Source organism: Carassius carassius, chromosome 40 (genome assembly GCF_963082965.1).
Source record: "Carassius carassius chromosome 40, fCarCar2.1, whole genome shotgun sequence".
NCBI classification, from domain to species: Eukaryota; Metazoa; Chordata; class Actinopteri; order Cypriniformes; family Cyprinidae; genus Carassius; species Carassius carassius.
This window is the reverse complement of record NC_081794.1, coordinates 13,794,319-13,809,800: the sequence shown is the minus strand read 5'-3', so window position 1 is coordinate 13,809,800 and position 15,482 is coordinate 13,794,319. Positions and strand designations below refer to the sequence as shown.

Genomic DNA, 15,482 nt, shown 5'->3' with positions numbered 1-15,482 from the left:
GTGTGTGAGATTCTTGTTTGTTGGTGGTTTTCCCTGTTGGGAAGAGGTAACATTTGTTATTTTTACAGTTGATCACTAGGTGGGACCATTAACCCTTTAGATAGGCCTGTGCAAAAAAAGGCTTAGTTTCTGGCTTGTATATGGAGTTATATGGAGTATAACAGCAAATTATAGTGTTTGTGTGTGTGTGAGATTCTTGTTTGTTGGTGGTTTTCCCTGTTGGGAAGAGGTAACATTTGTTATTTTTACAGTTGATCACTAGGTGGGACCATTAACCCTTTAGATAGGCCTGTGCAAAAAAAAGCTTAGTTTCTGACTTGTATATGAAGCTATATGGAGTATAACAGCATATTATATTGTGTGTGTGTGTGAGAAAGAGAGAGAGAGAGTGTGTGAGAGAGACCTTTGCGCACTTACCTTGATGTATTTCAGAAAATCACAATGTACACCTCAGCTATCAGAACTACATGGAGTAAACAAAAGTGTTTATGCACCTGCTGCCTTTTAATGGTGGTGAAAGTATTCGGTTGTTAAGTGATGATGTAAGAAGCGCTGTTTCCGGGTCCAGGCCTCAACTCGCTTCACTCGAGTATATGACCTCAGCAGCTGTTTATGACCACTGCTTTTTCATATTAATAATTTAAGCTAAACGCTTTTAAACTTACGGTATACACTACAGTCTCCGTGCTCACAGCGTCCCAAACACAAATAATTTGTATATATTTTTTTTATATTTATATTTTCATTGTCTGGCTATCTGGGACTTCGGTATGGAGTTAAAGGTTAATATTATAACTTTTTCACTAGTATTCTATCACGTTGTGAGTTTATATTTGCACCTTTTGTTGTTTTCTCGTGGTAACTGATAGAGCGTTTGGACACGGAAGCGCTGCTACGTGACGTCAGACTTAACAAGCGAATAGACTAAACAAAAGCAAAGTACATGGATTTAAACACTTGCATGCCATCGTGCTGCTCATCATTTAATGGTGAGAAGAGCAGCAAGCAACACGAGAAAGGGCTTGACTTGTACCAAAGTTTTAGAAATGATTATGTAGCTTGACCCCTCCCGCTGCAGCTTATTTGAAGTTGGTATTTCATTTTGGTTCATAATACATTATGTACATAAATTTGATGCAAAGTAGATTTTTTTACAGGATTTTAAGGTTATAAACTGGCTTTACCATCAAGAAAAGACGAGCATTTCACATATAGGCCATCTGAACTTTTCACCATCAAAAGGCAGCAGGTGCATAAACACACTTCTTTTTATATTGTTCACTCCATGTAGTTCTGAGAGCATGAGGTGCATATTTGGATTTTTTTAGATACTGTACATCAAGGTAAGTGCACAAAGGTCTCTCTCACACCCCCCCCTATCTCTCTCTCTCTCACACACATACTATAATTTGCTATTATACTCCATATACAAGCCAGAAACTAAGCCTTTTTTTCACAGGCCTATCTAAAGGGTTATTGGTCCCACCTAGTGATCAACTGTAAAAAATAACAAATGTTTCCTCTTCCCAACAGGGAAAACCACCAACAATCAAGAATCTCACACACACACAAACACTATAATTTGCTGTTATACTCCATATAACTCTGTATACAAGCCAGAAACTAAGCCTTTTTTTGCATAGGCCTATCCAAAGGGTTAATGGTCCCACCTAGTGATCAACTGTAGAAATACAAATTTTTATCTCTTCCCAAAAGGGAAAACCACAAACAATCAAGAATGCATGATTATATGGTGTCATGGCTTTGCAATCAAAAAATGTCGTTATAATGGAAGTCAATGGGGCAAAAACAGCCACCAACAACAAATGAGGGAGAAAAAATTTAAATCTAATGCTGCACAAAAACTAACAATGCATCAAAGCCAATCTTGTTAATAATCTTTGACATGCCAAAGACTGAGATAAAAGGTAAAAAAATATCCAGTCCACAATCACTTTTTATATTGAAAATATGTAATTTTGTGTGTTTTTTTTCCCAAATCAGTGACATCATTTATGAACTTGGTAATTAAAGAGTTAAAATCTTGGAATTTTTTTAAACATTTGGTAGTTTTGATCAGGACTGAGGTTGATTAATAGATTTATGCAAAAAAAATTGAAAAAAATATTTATCTGATACATTTTTACAGCAGTTTAATTTAGTGGATGTTTTCAACCACGAACATACCGAAAGGGTAGTGAATTTGCCCACAGTGTACCGTTGAGTTTTTACCCAAAATATGGGTCAAAATAAGATTTGTCACCAAAAATCATTCCATTAGCTCAAACACAGAGAAAGTTGTGGCCAAAATAAGACTCAACTTTACCCCCTAGTGGATGAAAACATCCCCAACAACGCATAAGGGTTAAAACGTTATAAACACTTATCTCTTACATTAGCTAACTGTCGTACATGTATTCACAATAGAACGCTGTTTCAGCTGATGACGTAGGACGTTGCAATGATACGCTTACTTCCTACATCTTCAACCAGAACAACGTTATATTGTGAATGCGATTCGTGTTTATAAAGTTTTAAATATGGATATTTTTCTTACAAAAATGCATTGATTTGCTACAGGGGGGTATTTATTCACCTCCCAGAGCCATGTGAGGCACTTTTATATTATGGATGGATGTGTTTTATTGGACTTCTTTTGGACTTTTGAAAATAACACCCATTCACTGCCATTATAAAGCTTTGAAGAGCTGGGATATTTTTAAATATAACTCCAATTGGATTCATCTAAAAGAAGAAAGTCATATACACCTAGAGAATGTGCTAATTGTGTGGTAAGTTTCATTTTTGAGTGACCTATCTCTTTAAGTGAATGATCAAATTAATGACATTCTTATTATTTTCAGTTTTATGAACTGAACCCAGTTGCAGTATTTTTTATTGAAATACTTTATTTAATTAAAAACTATTTAAAATATCTAATAAATTATCATTATTATTTTTTATGTGATTTATATATTTTTTATATAATCTATGTATTTTTAACAAGTTTTAAATGCAATCCTATATTGCATTTATGGTGCCTATAAAATAATCCTTAATGGAACCATTAAGCAACTTAAAAGGAAATCAGAACCTTTCATTTTCATTTTGTTTTGTTGGTGGTTTAAATTCTTTTGGAGGCAGTTTTAATCAGTTGAAGTTTATTTTATTCAAAGGCGAAGCCATCTGGCAAACACATCAGTCTCATAATTTCCTTCTCTCTCGTGCATCTTAAAAATGAAAAATCAACTCCTCTAAATCTCCTCTCATTAATATGCTCCCATCTACTTCAGCTTATTGCTTATGTGCGTGTTATGGAAACGCGCACATGCTTTTCATCCTTCTTGACATTTATTCGGTTTCACCTCGGCTTTGACTTATTTCAGCGATGCTATGCTTGTGTGGTGTTTGTGTTCTGCACAATTGTTTTTCTTTCCCTCATGGAAATAATGACTAGGGATAATTTTGGAATGCAGTGTTCTTGATATCTGTGCTGGAGCACTAGGGCGGCCCGTAATTACAATGAGCGAATACAGATACTGTCACACACTTGGATTCCTGCTAAGGCCCAGTAATGAGGTTTGATGCGTTGTCTGAAGTGCATGAACCTGTCGCCTGTTTAGATAAATCCAAACCGATAACACCCAGCAGCACAGGTTGAAAAATTCACCCAGGGACCTGGAAGGACACAGCCAGCTTATTGCTTACTGAACAACAAACTGATTAGCTCGCTTCCTAGCAGAGAATTAATTGGGTTCCTTGACGCTTAAAATTAATTTCCATTTTTTAATGCCCTGTCTGAAAGCTGGGCCGCAGATAAATAAATGTGATGAATGAGAATACTATGAGTGGTGTGCCATGTGAAGCCATGGCGAGATGAATAAAACCTGAAACCGTGGATGTATTCAATGGGTGTGTATCGATCTGGGTGTGTAAATATAGAAGAACTGGCATAATTTCCCCTGTTTGTATCCAGCTTGATGGATAATCACTCTTTAGTCATGGTGTTGTGTATGTCTGTGCTTGCTTGATTGTTGTACGTGATTGTGTTCCAGTACCTTCAATCACCTTCTTGACAAGAGATGTTTATATTTCTAAAATACGTGTTTTGAAGTTTGACGATCTTTTAACACATTGAAAGGGTCACTATTTTTGAAGTTGTCACACAAGCTACTAAAAAAAGACTTGGAGAAATGGATTTTATGCTGTGAAACAGATAGGCCTAGGTGCTATATAAAGCACTACATTAGGCAGAGAAGTAGCCAGACAGAGGACCGTGTCTAACAATCAATTACAAAAGTTTTGAAGCTATTTCTGTAGTTCAGACTGCTTTGTGAGATTCTTTGAGACAGCTACCCACTCTTTCAGCACTGTTTGAAATTCAGTTTTTGGTAGGAAGTCTTTAATTCGTGTCAAATTTTTTTGTATGTTATATATTTTTTGTCTACTTCAGGTGCAATGTAATGAGTAGTGGGAAGTGATTTGCTCAGAACTTAGATAATAGACAACAAATGTAAAGTTAATCACTCACTTTTATGGTTTGCTTTATGCAAACCATGAAGTAAGTATTTTGTAAGATACATTGCATATGAGAAATTAGATGCTATAAAAATAATTTTTAAAAATATATGCAAAATGTTTTTATTTGGTACTAAGCACAAATTAGAGAGAAATTAAAATATATTGAAAATATAAAACATGTAAAATTAATGTTTTTGTTTGGTACTATGCAGAAAAAAGTACTAATCATAGATATAAATCAGAGAGTTATCGAAAATAAATTTTTGTGTAAGATATTATATGACATTAATATAAGACATTAATGTAAATTATATAAAATACTAAAAAATATTGAATTCTGAAATTTGCTAATATTTGCAAACATCTGCACTCATTTTTTTTTTACTTGAATGCAATTTTTGTCGTAATAATAGCCTTAAATGTCTGTCTTGGTGCACTTTAAGGCAGCATTAATGCGACATAATCTGTCTTTTCAGTCTAACAAAAAAACCAAAACAAATGTTATATGGAGCAGGAATTTGGACCAGTGAGATTCAAAATAGAAACCATGCAATTGACGAGATGTCAGAAAAAAACCCAAAAAACATTTACATACATGAGACTTACCATGTTGCATCTGGTTAGGATGCACCGTACAAGTTTAGTTCAAGTGATCAAGACTTTGTTAATTTAGGTTAATTTAATTTTGTTTGCATTAGCATATGTAAATAGAGTTTCCTAAAACACAAAATGCACTTTATATTTCATGTTCTATTTTGTGACCTTGGTATTTGCTTTCAAGGTCAGGATTTTGCATTATTCATATTTTTTGACTCATTCATGCCTGTTTTTCTGGCCAGGTGTGGCCTTGCAACCAGGACAAACATGTCAAAAAGTGACATGATGCGTCTGTCAGGCAAAACACCGCTAACCCAAATATACCCTGACATATGATTTCCATAAACAAATGAATGCAAGTTGTGAATAGCAGACTGGAGCCTGCCTCCATGTCTTTGTCACTTACGCTTAGTGACAGCTGACGAGTCGCTGGGCAGGTGTGGGACTCTCTGTAACGAGCAGTTAATGCTCACCGGCTGAACACTTCCACACCTGAGAGTCAAAACCAAGCTAACTCATATTCACATGCCTTTAAGAAATGTCACGTACTATAACCTGCTTTGCGACAGCTGCCGAGCACTAGTGCTTTTTAAACAGCCTATTTCACTAGGAGTTTGATGTGAGTTTGTCAATGTGTGTGTTTTTAGGTGGCTGAGATGCACGGAGAGCTGATAGAGTTTAATGAGAGGCTGTACCGCTCCCTCATGGCCAAAGACAACCTGATCGGACAGATGAGACAGGAACTCATCGACCTGCGCGGGCCGGTAAGCAGATGCAAGCACACACACACTCCTCTGTGGGTGTGTGAAACCGTACCCTCATTGAATGGTTGTTCTTTCTTGTCTATCTCTGCAGTCCAGGCACTCTGGGCAGATTGCTGTCTGCTTCCATAGGTCTGCCCCCTGTCCATCATTAACTGTCTGTCTGTGCCAATAATACACCATTACTTTCCCATGTCTCAAACGCAATCATCTACCTAGCTAGATAAACAAGGGCATACTATAGATTGCTGTTTTTTGTGGTTTTGGAATGACATCAAGTTCACAAACTAAGACTATAATCTATACAGGGAACCCTATCAGTTGGTACCTTAATATTACATGTTTTATGCTATTATTAACAATAGACTCCAAACTAAAAAGTTTTTTTTAATTTTCTTATTGAAATATAAAACATTTAATAATGGTCGTCATAAAAAACTTTTGCGTATATATAAAGAACATATGATGTAGTGAATATATTTATCAAAGATTTTTTTTTTCTAGCTAATTCATGAGCTGTGGCCATTGAATAGTTTTCCTGAGTTAAATGTGATGTGACATATTGGTTACAAGCTGTTTTATCGATGTCTTTCTGCGGTTGAAATATGAAATCAACAATACAAAAAACAGTTGTTTCAACATACCTTCTGATGTTCATGAATTTCTGTTTCTTGCTTTAACTAATAGTGAAGAGGTATGAGATGATCTGTTCATGTGCCACTTAAACTGAGACAACTACATCAGTCATGCCACGTAACATCTACTTATTGTTTAAATTATGTGATAAAACTAACAGGATTTAAGAGCTCATAGCATGTTTTATATCAAAAGCTTATTGTGATAACTGATTGGCAGGCAAGCTACAAATAATGTTAAGTGAAGTTTTGTTCGAGTATCAGCAGGAAACAGCATAGATTACATTTTTGTTTTTGAATGAAGTGTCCATTTAATTTGACTAGTTTGTCTCTAGTGGCACACTCGGCCACTGTGTGCTCTTTCCTGTTCACTGCTTATCTGTTGGCCACTGATTACTTTTTGATACATCTGACAGCAGTGGCTTTGAAACATGGCCTTCTGTAACTGCGCTGAACTGTATACAGTGGATGGTTTATCTAGCCTCCATGGCTCATGTGTCCATTCCTCTGTGGTGCCACTGCCTGCCAAGATGCAGTAGCCTGTGACCCCTGTAAATGCTGACATTACCACACTTTCACCATGAGATAAGATGCACACTCAAATAGGATTAGAGCGTTGTTCCAGGTTGGGCTTCATTTTTTTTTTCAGGAACGAGGGGTAAATGTGCTGAGTTTTATAGAGATAATCTAAGTAGTGAAGTAATTTCCCATCAGAATTACAGTACACTGAAATGCCTTTGTGATTTTATATTGTACAAAATTTGCTTAGGGCAAGTGGTTTTATTAAAGTTGCATATACTGTACATATATATAAGTTATATACAATTAGATATTGATAAGTAAAAACGTTTAATGTTCTTAAAAAAGGTATTTTGTGTTCATCAAGGCTGCATTTATTTGATCAAAAATACTATAAGTAGTCTTATATTGTGAAATATTATTACAATTTGAAATACATTTTTTAATGATATTTTAAAATATAATTTATTCCTGTGAATTTTCAGCAGTCAATACTGCATTCATCAGTGTCACAATGTGCTGAATTTATGCTCAATTTATATTTCTTATTATTATCAATACTGAAAGAAATTGTGCTACCTAATATGTTTGTGGAAACCTTTATACATATTTTTCAACATTCTTTGATGAATAAAAAAATATTTCACACATTTTTACTGTCACTTTTGATCATTTTAATGTATCTTTGCTGAATAAAATTTATTTAATCTGTCTGATTCTACATTTCTGAACAGGAGTTTTTTTACTGCTTGCCTAAGACTGTATTCTTTGCTTGTAATGTTATTACGCGAGAGTGAGAGATCGCTCCCACCATGATGTGTATAACAATGCGCTAAAACAATGAGGAAAAAAGCAGACAGAATTTACTATAGATACCACATTCTAAAAAGTTCTAATCACAGTACTGCAGGTGCATCTCAATAAATTAGATCGTCGTGGAAAAGTTCATTTATTTCAGTAATTCAACTCAAATTGTGAATCAGACTGAAGTAGTTTAATTGTGATGATTTTGGCTCAAATTTAACAAAAACCCACCAATTAAAATCTCTACAAATTAGAATACTTCATAAGCTCCTTTTGCTTTTATTAATGTCTCAATTCAGCATGGCATGGAGGTGATCAGTTTTTGGCACTGCTGAGGTGGTATGGAAGCCCAGGCTTCTTTGACAGTGGCCTTCAGCTCATCTGCATTTTTTGGTCTCGTTTCTCATTTTCCTCTTGAAGATTCATCTTCCTCTTCCTCTTGAGATTCTCTATGGGGTTCAGATCTGGTGAGTTTGCTGGCCAGTCAAGCACACCAACACCATGGTCATTTAACCAACTTTTGGTGCTTTTGGCAGTGTGGGGAGGTTCCAAATTCTGCTGGAAAATTAAATCAGCATTTTCAAAAAGCTGGTCAGCAGAAGGAAGCATGAAGTGCTCCAAAATTTCTAGGTAAATGGTTGCAGTGACTTTGGTTTAAAAAAAAAACACACAATGGACCAACACCAGCAATGACATTGCACCCCAAATCATCACAGACTGTGGAAACTTAACACTGGACTTCAAGCAACTTGGGCTATGAGCTTTTTCCACCCTTCCTCCAGACTATAGGATATTGGTTTCAAGATTGGAAATACAGTACTTGCTCTCATCTGAAAAGAGGACTTTGGACCACTGGGCAACAGTCCAGTTCTTCTTCTCCTTAGCCCAGGTAAGACGCCTCTGAAGTTGTCTGTGGTTCAGGAGTGGCTTAACAAGAGGAATATGACAACTGTATCCAAATTCCTTGACACGTCTGTGTGTGGTGGCTCTTGATGCCTTGACCCCAGCCTCAGTCCGTTCCTCTCAAATGGATTGATTCGCTTTTGCTTGACATTCCTCATAAGGCTGCGGTTCTCTCGGTTGGTTGTGCATCTTTTTCTTCCACACTTTTTCCTTCCACTCAACTTTCTGTTAAAATGCTTGGATACAGCACTCTGTGAACAGGCAGTGAATGTTTGTTGCTTTCCCTCCTTGTGAAGGGTGTCAATGATTGTCTTCTGGACCAAACTGAGAGACCATTTTGAAGGCTCAGGAAACCTTTGCAGGTGTTTTGAGTTGATTAGCTGATTGGCATGTCACCATATTCTAATTTGTCTGTATGTTTATGAAATTCCAGTGAAGTTTATAAGGGGTCATCGGATGCCCATTTTCCACAAGTGGATATGATTCTTTAGGGTCTTAGTGAAAAGTCTATAACATACTTTGGTTAAAATTTCTCAATGGTAGTGTAAAGCAACGATTCTCAATTCCAGTCCTCACACCCCCCTGCTCTGCACATTTTGCATGTCTCTCTTTGTTAACACACCTGATTCAGATAATCAGCTCGTTAGAAGTGAGCTCTATGCGTGAATTGTGTTCCGATTGACATGGTCTCTACTCAGTGTTCATTGCTCCTTACTCCCTGAGCAGGGGAAATCTGTGAAATTTATTTAACTTTTGAACATTTGTCCACGGATTTGTGTTACTCAATGTTTGCACACACAGACAAGTGTGACAACATATACTTCTTTAAATAAATACAATTTAAATGAATGTCTCGCACACTTCAATGCACTTTGAATGGAATGGAACATATACATTCGCTTCAAACTGGAATCATGGCAGAATATCCAGTGATGTCCACTTTGCAGGGCACTTAAGTTCGAATAGAAAAAATGTCTGAAGTGATAAGAGTGACATACAAAATGTGCAGAACAGGGAGGTTCAAGGACTGGAAGTGAGAACCGCTGGTGTAAAGCAACATCCTTTTTACCTTGTCAAGAACAGCTATGTTTACAGCAAGCCATTTTGTTGCATGTTCCTTTAACCCTATCAAGTCGATTAACGCGGATACGCGTTTTGAGTCATTTTCTCCTGATAACCCCGAAAAGAACTTAAATTACACTTTCAGTTTTAATCGTACAGATAAGAGCAATACATCAATCGAATCTGTAAAGGGTCTACTTTTTTTGGATACAGACATAATAACAACAAAACTTTGTGCACTTATAAAATAAAGATAACAAACAAGGTGCGCTGTCTGCAGCCTTTGTCTGCGCTGATCTTCTTTTACAAACACGTCATTTAAATGAACTGTAACTCCGTGAATACTCAACGAAATTACATGAGAGAGATATCTATAGAAAGCTTGACATGTCTATTTTTAAACTAAACAAGTGCCGCCGAAAACAGATATTCTGTGATAAAGTAATCCATATGAAAACAACGCGATGTCTGTTTTTTATGTCTCCCTTCATTATATCTAATGTGACCACGCCCCCGCGCTGAACGCGCTATTCAGATTCAAACTGAAGCACGCGGCTTGAATACGCCCATAACAGAAGACAAAGCAGCAAGACTGTTCTTCAGACTTTTTATTTTACTGTTTGCTTCGCGATGAGAGGAATAAGACATAATTCACCCCAAAAAGATGTGATGTGGTTGAGGATTTGAGAAATGGATTTCCTCAGAAAAAAAGAATGAAGCACTTTATTCAGCAGAGATCATAAACATGAGTAAGTCTCTCTTTATTTATTTATATACTTGTACTAGTTTTCACATAACGTGTAAACGTTTTACTAGTTAGACTTTTTCCAAACTATAATTCCTGACTAAATGTATAATCAAGTGAAACATTATGAAGTTTCAATAACAATATACAACACTATACCCTTCGAAAGCTTGATGTAAAAATATAAATGTAACAAATAGATAACTGTAACAAATGAAAAAACAATGCTTTTCTTTCCATTTATTCCCCCTAAAAACCCAGAAAAATATTCTCAGCTCTTTTCAACATTAATAATAATGATGATAATAATAACAACAAACGTTTTTTTTTTTTTTTTTGTAGAAAATAAGATTGTTAAAAGGATTTCTGAAGGATTGTGTGACTGGAGTAAGCATGCCAAACAATTTGTTTGAAAGTCAGCTTTGATTGTTTCTAATAAACTGTTTAACTGCTCCCCCAAGTGGATATTAAATTATGTTGTGGGATAATTAAATATATTCTTAATAAACTACAAACATAAAATTATATAGATTTATTTTGTTCTCACATTCTCTCTTGTAACTCCTCACTCACAGTGGCACAGATGACTGAGAGGCTCATTATGCAGCTCATTATGCAGCCCTTTCTCTTCTCAGGTGTAAATCACAATGATATTCATGGTAGTTGACGCCTACTCGCATATGACTTTTACCAACAAAAAGTGTCTTAGAAAATTTAAATCAATATATTGTTTTCTGTGAGTGGGTAAACAAGATGATTTTCACATCATTTAGAAAGAAAAATTCTAGGCTACAAGCTCCAGTTCTCAAAAATCCCAGGAACCATTGTTCTTTATGTGTTTTATTGCCTTATTCAAGCATTTTAACATTTTTAGTTTTTCACTAACCAAGCATAATATTTTTTTTCTCAAAAACACAATCATGTACATACATGCATTTCACATATTATTACAGCCCAGTTTGTGCTGATTACAGTGAGATTAGTCTTTACCCATTTAGATATTTATAAGAAACTGAAAAAAGCACAAATGTCAGGGCATGACAAAACTTCTCCAGCCCCCAAAAATACCCTTAGACTCCAGAGGGTTAAATACTAATGAGCTCTGCTCACCTCGCCCCTCTCTTCCGAGACTCTTAACTTCAGCTGCAATCATCGTGAAACTTGCTTACTTGCACATTATTAGGAAAGGTGATTTGCAAATATTCATAAAAATCATTGATAATGACAAATGAATGACTATAACTAGAAAAATCTTACGTGGAGACAGACCTATTAAATACCCTCTAGACATCTCTGTTAAAGTTTTAAGCATTTTATAGTTGTTTGCATAAATTCTGCTTTCAGAACGGTCTGTAATGGAAAGATGCCTAAACATAGTTTTTCCTCTGAAACACAAAAACAAAAATTGTGCTTCTGGTTTGTGCATTTTAAATCGCATAAAGTCTACAAAAATAATGTCTCCCAAAACTCTGGTGTTTTTTGTCACTTCTGTAATGCATGTGTATTCCCAAATCTAAAATAGCCTATAAAACATTTTCATAGACGGATACTTTACTGACGTCTGGACTCTGTTTGGGATTTAGAAAAACATAAAGAGATGGTTCAATATATTGGTTATGAATAGGCTACATTCTGTGAGAATTTAAATTTTATTCGAAACCCTCATAAGACACTGTCCATATGAAAGAGCAAGAGATTATCATCTTTATTTCAACCCCCACAAGCTATACAGAACTACCCCATAAAACCTCAACCCCCTCCAGCTGAACTGAATTTGGTCTGTTTTTGGCTGTGAGGAACGGTTTGTTGTCATGTTACTGGGTTAAAACATGTCTGCACTCACAGCAGCCCTTCTCTTTTTATTCATTATTTTCTCACAGCCCATTATATTTTCACTAGACCAAAATAATAACAAATTATCATTTGATAATTAATCATTATTTTTGCGAAAATCATTGTTATTTGTGATCGTATGTGTTTAATGAAGGTTTTAAGACCAAGTGGAAACCCCCTGTCTGCTGCTCCCGCTTCACAGCGAGCGCTAACTGACCCAGTTTCACCGTCCACGGTTTGATTAAAAAAAATCAGTTTGAGGCAAATGGAACTTATTGATCATGAGCCCAACATTTTGCAAGGCAGGAAAACATTCAGTCTACCTGAAGGAAGACGTATTTCATTGAGCTAATGCTGTTAAATAGACAGTAAAAAAAAAAAAAACAGTGTAGGCTATTCTTAAACTTGGAGCTCATTATATTGAAGTACAAATCCAAACACCAGAAGCAACCTACAGTCGTGGCCAAAAGTTTTGAGAATTACATAAATATTGGAAATTGTTGCTTAAGTTTTTAAAATAGCAATTTGCATAAACTCCTGAATGTTATGAAGAGTGAACAGATGAATTGCATAGTCCTTCTTTGCCATGAAAATTAACTTAATCCCAAAAAAACCTTTCCACTGCATTTCATTGCTGTCATTAAAGGACCTGCTGAGATCATTTCAGTAATCGTCTTGTTAACTCAGGTGAGAATGTTGACGAGCACAAGGCTGGAGATCATTATGTCAGGCTGATTGGGTTAGAATGGCAGACTTGACATGTTAAAAGGAGGGTGATGCTTGAAATCATTGTTCTTCCATTGTTAACCATGGAGACCTGCAAAGAAATGCGTGCAGCCATCATTGCGTTGCATAAAAATGGCTTCACAGGCAAGGATATTGCGGCTACTAAGATTGCACCTAAATCAACAATTTATAGGATCATCAAGAACTTCAAGGAAAGAGGTTAAATTCTTATAAAGAAGGCTTCAGGGCATCCAAGAAAGTCCAGCAAGTGCCAGGATCGTCTCCTAAAGAGGATTCAGCTGCAGGGTCGGAGTGCTACCAGTGCAGAGCTTGCTCAGGAATGGCAGCAGGCAGGTGTGAGCGCATCTGCACGCACAGTGAGGCGAAGACTTTTGGAAGATGGCCTGGTGTCAAGAAGGGCAGCAAAGAAGCCACTTCTCTCCAAAAAAAACATCAGGGACAGATTGATCTTCTGCAGAAAGTATAGTCAATGGACTACTGAGGACTGGGGCAAAGTCATATTCTCCGATTGAAGCCCCTTTCCGATTGTTTGGGGCATCTGGAAAAAGGCTTGTCCGGAGAAGAAAAGGTGAGCGCTACCATCAGTCCTGTGTCATGCCAACAGTAAAGCATCCTGACACCATTCATGTGTGGGGTTGCTTCTCATCCAAGGGAGTGGGCTCACTCACAATTCTGCCCAAAAACACAGCCATGAATAAAGAATGGTACCAAAACACCCTCCAACAGCAACTTCTTCCAACAATCCAACAACAGTTTGGTGAAGAACAATGCATTTTCCAGCATGATGGAGCACCGTGCCATAAGGCAAAAGTGATAACTAAGTGGCTCGGGGACCAGAATGTTGAAATTTTGGGTCCATGGCCTGGAAACTCCCCAGATCTTAATCCCATTGAGAACTTGTGGTCAATCCTCAAGAGGCGGGTGGACAAACAAAAACCCACTAATTCTGACAAACTCCAAGAAGTGTTTATGAAAGAATGGGTTGCTATCAGGCAGGATTTGGCCCAGAAGTTGATTGAGAGCATGCTCAGTCGAATTGCAGAGGTCCTGAAAAAGAAGGGGCCAACACTGCAAATACTGACTCTTTGCATAAATGCCATGTAATTGTCGATAAAAGCCTTTGAAACGTATGAAGTGCTTGTAATTATATTTCAGTACATCACAGAAACAACTGAAACAAAGATCTAAAAGCAGTTTAGCAGCAAACTTTTTGAAAACTAATATTTATGTAATTCTTTAAACTTTTGGCCACGACTGTACAATCTATAAGTGTTCTTTCATTGAAAAGTATGCATTTTATTTATTCACAGGCTATATGGTTGAAATAATATTTTAGTTGAAAACTTTAAGTGCCATTGTTTAAAAAATGCTTTATTAACTAACGTTTCATAAACCTTCAGTTGTCATGCTTTAAAATCCCATGCCATTTGTAAATTCACAGTATTTTCACCTCCTAAATTTCCAACCCGATTCTGTAATGATAAAATTTATTCAGGCAATGGCGTTTTTTTATTAAATTATTTATTTTTATTTTTAAAATAATTGTAGCATAAATGGGTGAATCAAAACAAATATGATAACTTTTTAACTGCAGGCATATATAGGCCTATATTATTGTACATTACAAATATTTGGATCGTCCCTTATTCTTTCCCTTATTTTCTTTAAAAATAAACATTATAAATAAAGAATAAAAGTAAAAAATCTTTCAATTAGCCCTTATTTTCCATTTCTAAAGTTAATTGGCAACTATAATGATGATGTTATTATCTTTTGATTCCCTGACGGCACCTTCCTTAAAAAAAGAGGTTGTAGGAGATATGCGAGTGAATAATAGATTTAAAAAAGAAAAATTTGGTGCTTGGTTTCAGAAAACAAATACAGCTTGTAAAAAATGCTATGATGAAAAAGTCACGCTAACATATTGATTCATAGAAATAATTTAAGCAATTAAAACCTTTTTTTAATACTAGATTCAACTTGAATTTCAGTACTATTAAACTGACTTTAAAATATCAAGGAGTTTATAAGTTGAAACGATAAAATGTCACAGTGCATGTTAAATAGCCTAAATGAACTTGTATCTTGTGTAGTATCTGAAAACCTTTTTTAATGAACAATTCCTGTATAAAATGTGACAGCAACCTTTATATCAAACATTTTAAAACCATCCACAGCTGAGCAATGCAGAGGCAGGTTGAGTGCGCGAAGTAAATGCGCATGAACAAAGTCATTTTCAGATGCAATGGAAAAAAAAATCTGGAGAAAAACATACACAAAACTTGTAAATAGTTAACAACATAGCCTAGATTAGGCCCATACTCTGTTCCTAAGTATATAATGTACATTTGTTAA

General features: G+C 35.9%; 1 protein-coding gene across 5 annotated transcripts in view; it reads left to right on the top strand.

Moving 5' to 3' along the window:
* The window catches only part of LOC132122152 (sorting nexin-29-like), a 185,921-nt gene that overhangs the window by 74,169 nt on the left and 96,270 nt on the right, over positions 1-15,482 (top strand). For 4 of the 5 annotated variants that reach the window (XM_059532089.1, XM_059532087.1, XM_059532088.1 and 1 more), the window contains one exon: positions 5,766-5,882. In XM_059532089.1, the coding sequence (XP_059388072.1) occupies positions 5,766-5,882 (117 nt within the window). Of the gene's footprint in view, positions 1-5,765; positions 5,883-5,973; positions 6,085-15,482 lie in introns of those variants that run through there. The other variant, XM_059532090.1, reaches the window with a different exon arrangement.